Source organism: Paramormyrops kingsleyae, chromosome 15 (genome assembly GCF_048594095.1).
Source record: "Paramormyrops kingsleyae isolate MSU_618 chromosome 15, PKINGS_0.4, whole genome shotgun sequence".
Taxonomy (NCBI): domain Eukaryota; kingdom Metazoa; phylum Chordata; class Actinopteri; order Osteoglossiformes; family Mormyridae; genus Paramormyrops; species Paramormyrops kingsleyae.
In genome coordinates, this window is record NC_132811.1 from 14462279 (window position 1) to 14472706 (window position 10428).

General features: G+C 46.5%; 2 protein-coding genes across 3 annotated transcripts in view; one reads left to right on the top strand and one right to left on the bottom strand.

The window, feature by feature from the left end:
• Positions 1 to 2314, bottom strand: part of hmcn1 (hemicentin 1) — a 103967-nt gene extending 101653 nt beyond the window's left edge. Inside the window, exons 1-2 of the mRNA XM_072699844.1 lie at positions 2302 to 2314; positions 229 to 354 (exon numbers count right to left, since the gene is read on the bottom strand). Coding sequence (XP_072555945.1) covers positions 229 to 297 — 69 coding nt within the window. The 5' untranslated portion in view covers positions 298 to 354; positions 2302 to 2314. The remainder of the gene's footprint in view (positions 1 to 228; positions 355 to 2301) is intronic.
• Positions 272 to 9202, top strand: ivns1abpa (influenza virus NS1A binding protein a). 2 transcript variants are annotated; one of them, XM_023804604.2, is made up of 15 exons: positions 272 to 506; positions 2987 to 3162; positions 3335 to 3470; positions 4059 to 4228; positions 4339 to 4414; positions 4598 to 4771; positions 4863 to 4988; positions 6433 to 6537; positions 6884 to 7007; positions 7104 to 7328; positions 7460 to 7581; positions 7710 to 7836; positions 7909 to 8040; positions 8126 to 8299; positions 8440 to 9202. In XM_023804604.2, the coding sequence occupies exons 3-15, from the start codon at positions 3360 to 3362 to the stop codon at positions 8694 to 8696; spliced, it is 1923 nt and encodes a 640-aa protein (XP_023660372.1). In that variant the 5' UTR covers positions 272 to 506; positions 2987 to 3162; positions 3335 to 3359; the 3' UTR covers positions 8697 to 9202. The 2 variants fall into 2 exon arrangements, with proteins under 2 accessions (XP_023660372.1, XP_023660371.1); XM_023804603.2 differs by having other exon boundaries at positions 273 to 506; positions 2987 to 3183.
• Positions 9203 to 10428: the final 1226 nt, after the last annotated feature.

A 10428-nucleotide genomic window follows, 5' to 3' on the forward strand; every position in this document is an offset into this window, starting at 1 on the left:
AGGTTTGCGTGTCCGGATGGACATTTCCTACCGTAATCAATCCGAGATGATACCAGGGCTCGGCCAAACTCAGTCCACTACCCTTACACGGTTTTACATTCGCCTCGCCCCATGCACATACACCCATTCATCTCAAGCCGTATCGCCCCGCCCACTCTACTCTCCCCGCCCATCTTTACTATCTCCGCCCCTTTTTACATTCGCCCCGCCCCATGCATATACACGCACATTCATCTTTGGTCCAGCTCCCCGCTTCTTCCTTGGGCAGGCGGGGTGTATGATGATGCAGGCAGCCATGTGGCGCGTCCCTTCGCTTTGAAAAGACCACGCCGCCTCTTCTCACGGTGCAGACACCTTGAAAGGGGAGAAGGTAGTTGGATACACAGAAGTGATTGCGCAGCCCAGTAAGGTTGTTTCGTGCCAGCTTTTTCCAGAACTGTCCACGTCCGGAGAAAATTGCATCCACGTGAAATATGCTGCCTGTCCTTTTCTGTCGTATGGAAAAGGTAAGTCAAATGAATGGGTGTATGTGCCTGTATTATTCGAAATTTACGCAGTTCTCCATTATAGTTCTAATTATTAGACGGAGTGGTATTGCCGTGTCACACATTCCAGTATTTTCTTCGTAAGACCTGAAAATCCTCCCTTTCTTACGACGGAGAGCCGCAGTGCGACCAATATAAGGGTCATATGTTAATATGCGTAGGTGCAGTAGTCGAGAGGAAAGAGCTGAGTTTTATTTCTAGATGTCGTAGGGGCACCTTTTACAAAAGCAGGAGTTCATCTTGAGTGCTGTTGATGTCAGAGTAAAAGCCTGAATGTTATTTATCGTAATTATCTGGCAAACTGCCTCCTTCTTTGATGCATATTCCATGATGTCTAGCCAGATGACTTGGTTATAGATGGCAACACGCTGAAGCGATGTCCACCTGAATGTCAGCGTGAATTTGTTATTAAAGCAGAAATTCTTATCACGTATATAGTGTAAGTATGTAATTAGCATATGTAAGCATCCTTATTTTATCTAACTGCTCGGGAACATGTGTCAGTTTATGTTTTGGACTATTTTATTTGTTGGGCTTATCAAATCTATCACGACTCGGATTTGCGAATCGTCTTTGACGGTGTAGTTGCAGACTGGACGTCTGCTTATTTAAGATACGTGTGGTTTTTCATCTGCTGTGAATGATCCTGTATGGGACATAATTCTATCTGCGAGTGACCCCTTATATGAAAGAGGTGCCCGGACCCACGTGTCGGTTAACTGGCGTTGAAAGAACTGTCACGTCTTCCCTAACAATCTGTCTCTACATCGTTACACTAATGGTGGCTGATCAGATTAGAAAATCACTTTGGCGAGAGAGAAAGGTCTCGGTTGAACATTCCCCCGCCGTTGCAAGGTGGACCCGGATCTTTCCTCCGCATCCCACCTCCCACCCTCGCCTCCAGTCCCAGTCTGATGAGGAAGTCCACTTCCTTAAAATAAATAATTTAAAGCTTGGGAATAAAACAGCAGATTATTAAATTTTTAGACATAGATCAAGAAGTTCCCCTCAAGTTATGGCTTACTTTGCCTCAGACAGCAAATGATGTGTGGCGATTGTTTTTAGGAAGCCCAAAATATTAAAGAAAAACCTGCAAATTTTATGATGAGATTTCCTTCCATCTTATGTTGCATAAAACCCTAAATTTAGACGCTACTCAATTGTCCTGCTATTATAGTGCATTTTTAAATCTGTATATCAGTCACCAAGTTTTTATTTATTTATTTATTTATTTTGTTAGTTTTCAGTTCTGTTGCTTGTCTTGGGTGGAGTTTTATGGATTAAAAACTGGTTCACCTGCTCATCAAATGTTGACTTGGCGTAACTGCACAAGGTTTGTTCATTTTACACATTGGCACTTACCGATATAGCACAAGAATGAAAGAACAAGAATCCTAGGAATTAAATTTGCCTTTTGACCATTTATAAGTGATGATGATGGTGTTTTAACACTGCCTGTTTTGGATGGTTGCTCAAAACTGCAGAACTGAACTACTAACACACTCCACGTGCAAAGCATAGATCAGCATGTGCATGTGTGAACCACATGACCAACAACAACAAACCCTTCCTGAAATCATTCTCACCAAGGGCAATAAAAGTCCCTATTTTCCAATTGTTTTACAATTAGCTTCTTGATTGCATAAGTTTCTCCAGTTGTGTGTGTTTGGCTTTCATTCCCAACATGTCCAGCCCACTAAGGCATCGATCCAGCAATCCAGAACACTCTACAGAGGTCTTTAAAGTTTTTACTCACCTCTTTATTTTGGTCCAGCTGTTCACTTCAGGGCAGCACACTGTGATTCATTTGGCTGCGGCGCATGTTTCTGTATAACAGCTTCATGTCCTGGACCAGAATGTTTACTAGCCTGATTTATTGTAGACTTTTGAATAGCATGGTTAGGTGTGTAGCTTATAATGCTAATTTGTCCCAGTTTTTATGATGTGGGTATTACATTAACGAGGCCTGTTCCCAAAAGCTTCAGCCACTGTCTTCTGCTTTGCTGCGGTTGTGGTTCCATTTACTTCAGAAATGGGGGAAGCTGCAGAAGTTCCTCTGTGATTCATCCCTCCTGGATCCAGCAGCGATGGGGAACACCCCCCACTCTTCCATCATGGCATTTGAAGGAATATTTTGTACCGACAGACCCAAGGGCATCCGCGGTGATTTAGGATAACTTGTGGCTTTGTGTATCTCATTATAGCAGAATGGAGTCTTTGAGAGTTTGAGTACGGCACGTCTTTCAGTTGGGATTGGGCTTCTCATTGGTCTACCATTGTAGGAATTTGAAAGGAATGTAATGGTTCCTGCTGAATCAGGGTGCTGCTTTATGAGAACTAGGATTCCCACAGAAGTATCCCATTTGTGATTGACACATTCACTGCACACAATCACTGTTTAAAATAAGATCTTTAACATTATTTTTGTTTTTCTTCTGCAGGTTATGATGCATGATCTCCGCAGAAAAAAATCCCCTCTATAACCAACGGGATCCAGTGTACCTGACCACACTCGATTCGGTCCTGGAAGTGTGTGTGCTGCACCCAAGCCTTAAGCTGTGTTCCTCCATCCACTTGTTTTACTCATCAGGAACATCTTGTGATTCATCTGTCGCAAGTGTATACTCTTCTTCTTTTGGTAAATGTAATTAATGTGTGTGGCGAATTACTGAATGCACTCCATGTGCTGTTTTAGTGAACCGTAAGTTAATTAGACTGGTATTTCTACGAAGACTCGATCAATCCGCCAAAATGTAACCAAAATATGCTTGTTTTCGCTCGTTCCTTAGGGCTTAGTACAAAAGGCTCACAAAAATGATCCCCAATGGATATTTGATATTTGAGGACAACAGCTTCCTTGATTCTACCGTGGCAAAGATGAATACGCTTCGGAAGAGCGGCCAATTCTGTGACGTAAGGCTGCAGGTGTGACATCTCGTTAACCTCTAATGACAGCTTTTTACAATGCTATTGATTTTTGAAAAACCAAGAATGATTCTTAGGGTATGTGGTGTTCTGGATATTCTGTGACAGTTTTAATGTACCCCAGAAGTATAATGTATTTGGACCTGCCATGCAACTGGCGGATTCTTTTAGGATTTCTTTGTGTTTCTAGACATACGTTTTATGGGACTAGTAGGCAGTGCTGGTTAGTTTATCCTCACATTCCCCAGGTTTTAGAACATCCAAAATAACACACACACACACACACACACACACACACACGTTTGTACTCACATCTTTGTGGGGATTGTCCATTCATTTTTATAAGAGAAAGCCTAGTCCCAACAATGACAACCTTAACCCCTACTCAGCCCGAACCTTAGTAACCAAACAAAATACAAGACTTTTGGCATTTTTAGTTTTTTGATTGCATTCATAGATTTTTATAAAATTGAGGTTGTGGGAATTGAAGAATGTTCCTCACATCTTCAAAGTTCAAAGGGCCAAATGTCCCCATAATGTAATATATTTATAGACACGCCACTGCCTGTTTTGTCACTTCTCGGACAGGTCTGCGGCCGTGAGCTAACGGCGCACCGTGCCGTCGTGGCTTGCTGCAGCCCGTACTTGTTCGAGCTCTTCAGTAGCAGTACTGAACCCAGTGGGGTCGCTCACGTGACCTTTGAGGACCTGGAGCCCGAGGCGGTGGAGATTCTGCTCAATTACGCCTACACAGCCCAGTAAGCCTGACTGCAGGTGCCAAGAATCAGGTCCCGTTTTGGTCTCTCCTGTCAGTTGGGCTGTTTGTGGAGGTGGGTTAAGTGTGGACCTGTTCTCACCTTCTGCTCAGGCTGAAGGCTGAAAAGGAGCAGGTTAGAGATGTCTACTCTGCCGCGAAAAGGTTCAAGATGGAAGGGGTGAAACAGGTATGACTCATTTTCGTCTCTAGCTGTCAGTTAATCCTTTAAATTATGCAGGCTTTGTAGTGCTTAATTCAGATGTTTCAAATGTGCTTCATTAGTACTTGAAGACTAGTATTTTTTTGAACGTGCTGTCTCTGGTCAAACCATGGGTGTTCAGCTGTAGGGTCACTTGCCACACTCTTTCAGATTTGTGGGAACTACCTGCTGTCAAAGATGGACTGCCGAAGTGCAATCTCCAATCGCATCTTTGCCAGCTGCATGGGAGACAGCCATCTCTTAAGCAAGATCGATGGGTACATCCAAGAACACCTGATGGAGATTTCAGATCAGGAGGACTTCCTCAAACTTCCCCGACTCAAGGTACTCCGACATCCCACACTGTTTGCACAATATTCTGGAGTTGTGTGCTCCAAGAGGCCTCCTGAAGAACCTTCTGTCCCATGTGTCATAGCTGGAGGTCATGCTAGAAGACAACCAGAGCCTGCCCAGCAACGGTAAACTGTACTCCAAGCTGATCCGCTGGCTTCAGCGCACCTTGTTAGAGAACGGGGAACAGCTGGAGAGTCTGATGGAGGAGGTCAGTACCGAGCCCGGTGGCCTGTTCTATCACTGTCGTTTGTGGGGAGCTTGTGGGTGGATTGCCGCTGAGGCACTGTTCTGGTCTGGGATTGTTTTTTGTTTCTTTATTTTGAAGTTTTAGCCTAAAGAATGGCACCTACTGCACAATTTACAGACCTTTACATGCCACATTCCCTGTCGGGGTTTGTCCAGGTGAGCAGAAACGGGCCCTGTTCAGTCTCTGCTTTTCTATTTGGACTCCAACAGGCTTCTGCTTGGCTGGAAAACTAGAAGCATTTTCATTTTTGTTTTTCCAAACCAATCCCTCTTCCAAATGACCACCGTTTAATCTCCAGCATCTCCGTGCCTAATTAACAAAGCTGCTTTTGGTTCACAGGTTGTCGTGTGCTGTACGAGTGATTAATTCTAATGGCTCTTCCTCCTCGTTGATCTATCTTCCCATAGGTTTATTAACAGCAGCAGAATTTGCAAGACTGAAGAAAAGCAAGGCCGAATCCTCCAGGGTAATGAGTCCCATGAAAGCAGCCTCAGTTCTCGACCGCGGGCGGCACTGCCGTTCTCCGGTCTGTTATCAGGAAGGCGGGCAGAGACAGTAGTCAGTTAGCCCACTGCTGTGTATGTCCCTTACTGGCACGTTACCCCCGTTTCCTTAAACCCCTGGCGTTTGCGCTGTAATTGCATTGTCTTATTTGAAATGCATGCATGCATGCATGCTTTGGGATGCATTGATGCATTCAAAACATTCATGTGGGGCAGGGGGTTTGAGCAAGAACTGAAGAAAATACCTCAAGCACCAGTTTCCTTTCTCACGACGAGATATGGTTGTAAAGTGACACTTCATATGTGGAGCCACACCCCAACCACATTCGATTTACTGTTCATCCAGCAAATTCACAACCTTGGCAACTGGGCATTGGGTTCCTGTTTGCCCCCCCATCCCTTTGCACGCATATCTTATCCGGCTGTGGTGTGGAAACGGACTTTCCTCTCAGTCCTTGGATTCCTGTGGTCTGTTTTACAGAACTGTCTAATGCCGTTGAGTCATCAGTTACCCTTTGAGCCAGCTGGCTTCAGGATAGTACTTATTTCCCTACTGACCTTCACACACTGAACAGTGATTTAAAAGTTCGTGAGGATGCTCGGATGCAGCATGATGGTGCCGTTCTGGTGTACGGGGGGGTGCCTGAGATACTGAGGCTGGCTGGGATCCATATGAACAACAGTCCCTTTTCCAGCCAAGGGTTGCTCTGCTAGTGGCCCAGTGCCATGTCATTTATTTTTTGTTTGCAAAACTTAAAGACCTTTTCCTTCAGAAACGCCTGATGCCTGCAGAAACCGCGGCCTCCTCTTCCTCCTTCCCAGCCAGGGACCGGGGAAGGTGTTTCCAGGTTCTTTGTTGCCATAGAGACAGCCACATGCAACGCACTTATACTGTTTTGCAGGTGCAAACTCTGCATTACTCCGCAGAGCACAGGCTGCATGGCGGGAGTTTGTTTGAAGGGCAGGCTGAGGTTTTTGGCAGCGACGACCACATCCAGTTTGTGCAGGTACAGAACCAGAGGGCGTGCATGCTGCTCTTCAGTGCTTTATACACATCTTTTGATGTCAGCTGAAAGCGTCCTCTGAAGCTGCAGTGTTCTTCCTTTTAGAAACACAGAAACTGGGGGGGGGGGAGGGGGGTGTGTACCCCCAGTTTATTTAATTGGTTTTATTTGTATCCCTCCCCTTCCCCCCGCCCCCCAAAAAAAACAATCCCTTGTCTGGATCAAACGTTTATAAAAGAACAAATAATCCTCTTGGGTAACAGTCTGTAGATTGAAATAGGGTTTGCTTGTGCCATGGTGCTGGTTCTGTTGGGTCTAGTTCGGTTTTGTCGCCTTTGTGGGTCTGCAGAAGAGGCCTCCGCGGGAGAATGACCATTGGCAGATAGGCCCTGGCTCCCACACAAGTCTGTCTCCCGGGTCCATCGATCATCTCAGCCATGAGTGGAAGTACGTCGCCTCGGAGAGGACTTCCAGTAAGCGGGCGTTACCTTTGACACGCTCACGCCGACACGCACGACAGTGGTGGACGAAGACGATTGGCCATAGCCGCTTGTTCTCTCGTGCTTTAGACAACGCGTACCTGTGCCTGGCAGTGTTGGATGGGCTGCTGAGTGTCATCATCTTACACGGCCGCACCAGTCCCCAGGTCTCCCCCTCTGGCACCCCTTGCCTCCTCAAGAGCATGAGCTTCGAGGCGCAGCCGGAGGAGCTGGACGACAGGCTGCTGCCACCCATGCACTATGCCCGCTGTGGCCTGGGCACCGCAGGGTTGAATGGCAGGCTTATTGCCGCAGGTAAAGCTCTTAGTGTCGTGGTGGTGGAGTATTTGTACCGTGGGGCCTGGGATGACTTTTCTCAAATCCTGTTATGGTCTTGAGAGAGGGGGTGAGGTTGCTGGAAGACTTACTTGTTGTTATATGTTCAGGTGGGTATAACAGGGAGGCGTGCTTGCGGACGGTGGAGTGTTATGATCCTCTGGCAAGGACTTGGTCCTTCCTGGCACCCATGCGAATGCCCAGGGCACGGTTCCAGATGGCGGTGCTGATGGTATGTCGTCTGCTCTTGGGATTTAGCTGGCTAGCCGAGAAGCTAATGGGTTAATGTCTTCGGTCAAGTGCTGGTTTAGTGCCAATCTGGAGTCTTTGACCAAGGATTCCTCCTCTTCTATCTGGTAGGGTCAGCTCTATGTTATGGGCGGCTCCAACGGCCACTCGGACGAGCTGAGCTGCGGGGAGATGTATGACCTCCAAACAGACGAGTGGACTCAAGTGCCGGAGCTCAGGACCAACCGATGTAACGCAGGTGAGCAGAGGACCATCTCGTTGACGTGCGGGTTTTTGCCGTTTCGTCGCTGATGTGGACTTGTGCTTCCAGGCGTTTGTGCCCTGAACAGCAAGCTCTACGTCGTGGGAGGATCTGACCCCAGTGGGCAGAAAAGCCTGAATAACTCTGATGCCTTTGACCCTGTCACCAAGACCTGGACTAGCTGTGCTCCCCTCAACATCCGTAAGTCTGAAGTCTCACAAGAGACTTGGCTGTTTCCTGGGGCATCGGACAGAACCAAACTTATCAAAGTCTTAACCCCATCTAGGGAGACATCAAGCAGCTGTGTGTGAGCTGGGTAACTTCATGTACGTGATCGGAGGAGCAGAATCCTGGAACTGCCTGAACACGGTAGAGCGTTACAACCCTGAAAACAACACCTGGACCCTGATAGCCCCCATGAATGTGGCTCGGCGTGGGGCAGGAGTGGCTGCGTATGAAGGTGTGTAGGGGTGTCCATGCCATTAACGGAATAAATGACTATGTTAGTTAATTGACTGAATTTGCTTAGTACTTATTGTTTTGGATCTCAGAAGGTAAAAGGTTTTCGGAAGGTTTATTTTTTTGAGTTCATCTCCATAGGAAAGCTGTACGTGGTGGGCGGCTTTGACGGATCCCGCGCCTTGCGCTGCGTGGAGGTGTACGACCCGGCAAAGAACGAGTGGAAGATGATGGGCAGCATGACGTCAGCTCGCAGCAATGCGGGCGTGGCCGTGCTGGGGGGCGCTGTTTGCGCGGTGGGTGGCTTCGACGGCAATGACTTCCTCAGCTCCATGGAGATGTATGACCCGGATGCCAACGAGTGGAGGCCCTGCATAGATGCTGCTGATGCCATCTAAGCAAGCTTTGTGAAGTTCTGGATGGGAATGGAAAGGGAGGCCTGATGTGCTGAGAAGAACAACCACAATCTATGAATACTGCATATTTTTGCTGTATATATTTTTTTCTCACTTTTGTCTTGGAATACCAGTGCACCCATCCTTCCTGGTATACCATAACAACCACGGCTTCAGTTTCTCTAACCTCTCTCCTCCATAATTCTACTTCACATTTGCATCTAATGCCTTAAGTATTATGGTCATTAACATTACAACAAATCTGATTCTCTTTACCACTACTGTGCTATAATTGGCCTTTTCTTGTATATACATTTTTTTATACACTGTTGTGCATATTACCAAATGATATAACCAGTGGCTGATGCCCATGGCAAGTTGTCGCGTGAGCCTAGTGCTCAGATCTCACCGCTAAGACGACGCTTTCATTTTGTTAGAGTGAAATAAGTTCTGTATCCCATTTGTTATGACGCATTTCTTAATAAAGCATTTGTACCTGCACAAGGTGACTATGGGATGCGTCTCTTTGGGCACCCATCACAAGGCTTTTGCCAGCCGGTAGTATGTGTGAGTATGTGTGAGTATGTACATGCCATGTCACCAGCACTAGGCTCAGTGGCCCCCCAGCCAGGACCCCTGCCTTGTGCCCTATGGTAACTGGGATAGATCCCAGACCACCTCCTCATGACTCCTTACCAGATAAATGGAAGGATGCTTTTATGTATTTTTTAATTATATGTAGACATCGAGGCTTTTTCCCTAGGCCAGAGTATTGTGTATTTCAGAGGTTTAAAAGGATAAGTAGTTGCTCTGGGCTGGGTCAAAGGTCAGTTTAGATTCAACCCACCCCATCAATCTGGAGTAGCAAATGGGAATTTGGCAGGTAATAACTCATGTGGAAAACCCTTTGAGGACACATCCAGGACCATTCAAATTCCCAGGTCCTGGAAGACGTGACTTTCTTTTTTTTAACAGCTTGATTTAAAATAGCTAAGATATAACTTGAACGCTCCTTTGTCTGAAAGGTCACAGAGTGGCAAATATATGTAAGGTTAAAATGAGGGTGGTGGGGGGGGAAGGCACAACGTGGCTGTGGGACATTTCACAAAGCCGGAACCTTTACAGCTGGTGCCTGTGAGCCAGTAATAGGCACAGCTTAACATTTCAGGAGGAAAAACCACATCAACCACTGAGCCAGAGAATGCTGCCGTTAATGCTGACTGGGACAGCTATTGAACGAAGGTAGATGGAGTAGAGTCTCTCAAAACAGACAGTCAGTACCGTTTCCTAGGGTATGCCTGCGTGAAACTGCCAGAATGCACACCTCCAACACACAAATCGGATGGGTCGCCAGATATCCGACCCGAAGAAAAAATGTATTTTTGTTATTCAACCTCACAGGCGAGAGTCTTGGGTGAGGCAAACTTTCTGAACCTGTGCTTTGGTAAAATGCACTGTAGCCTGTGTGAACCTGAACTGGTAGTCGACCCTAAAAAGTCTACAATTACAGGGGACTTGGCAGCACTCAAGTTACAACACAGAGCAACACGAGAGCATTAGTTACAGGAGCATCGGCATTAGTACAAAGTATAGACAGACAAAGTGCACACGCTTTGATGTGCAGTGCATTTCTGCATGTCACATAACGTTTCTGATGAAATGTGTCACACAGCACATTGAATGTTGCTTTACTGGACATACCCACATACACAGAGAAAGAAATAGGGGTTGGAAC

What these genes read in the sequence shown, in the direction of transcription:
- ivns1abpa (XM_023804604.2), top strand. Translation starts at nt 3,360, where the DNA reads ATGATCCCCAATGGATATTTGATATTTGAGGACAACAGCTTCCTTGAT. An exon ending in TGGAGAGTCTGATGGAGGAG is followed by an intron (nt 4,989 to 6,432) that starts GTCAGTACCGAG and finishes ACTGTTTTGCAG; the next exon opens with GTGCAAACTCTGCATTACTC. An exon ending in GACCAACCGATGTAACGCAG is followed by an intron (nt 7,837 to 7,908) that starts GTGAGCAGAGGA and finishes TTGTGCTTCCAG; the next exon opens with GCGTTTGTGCCCTGAACAGC.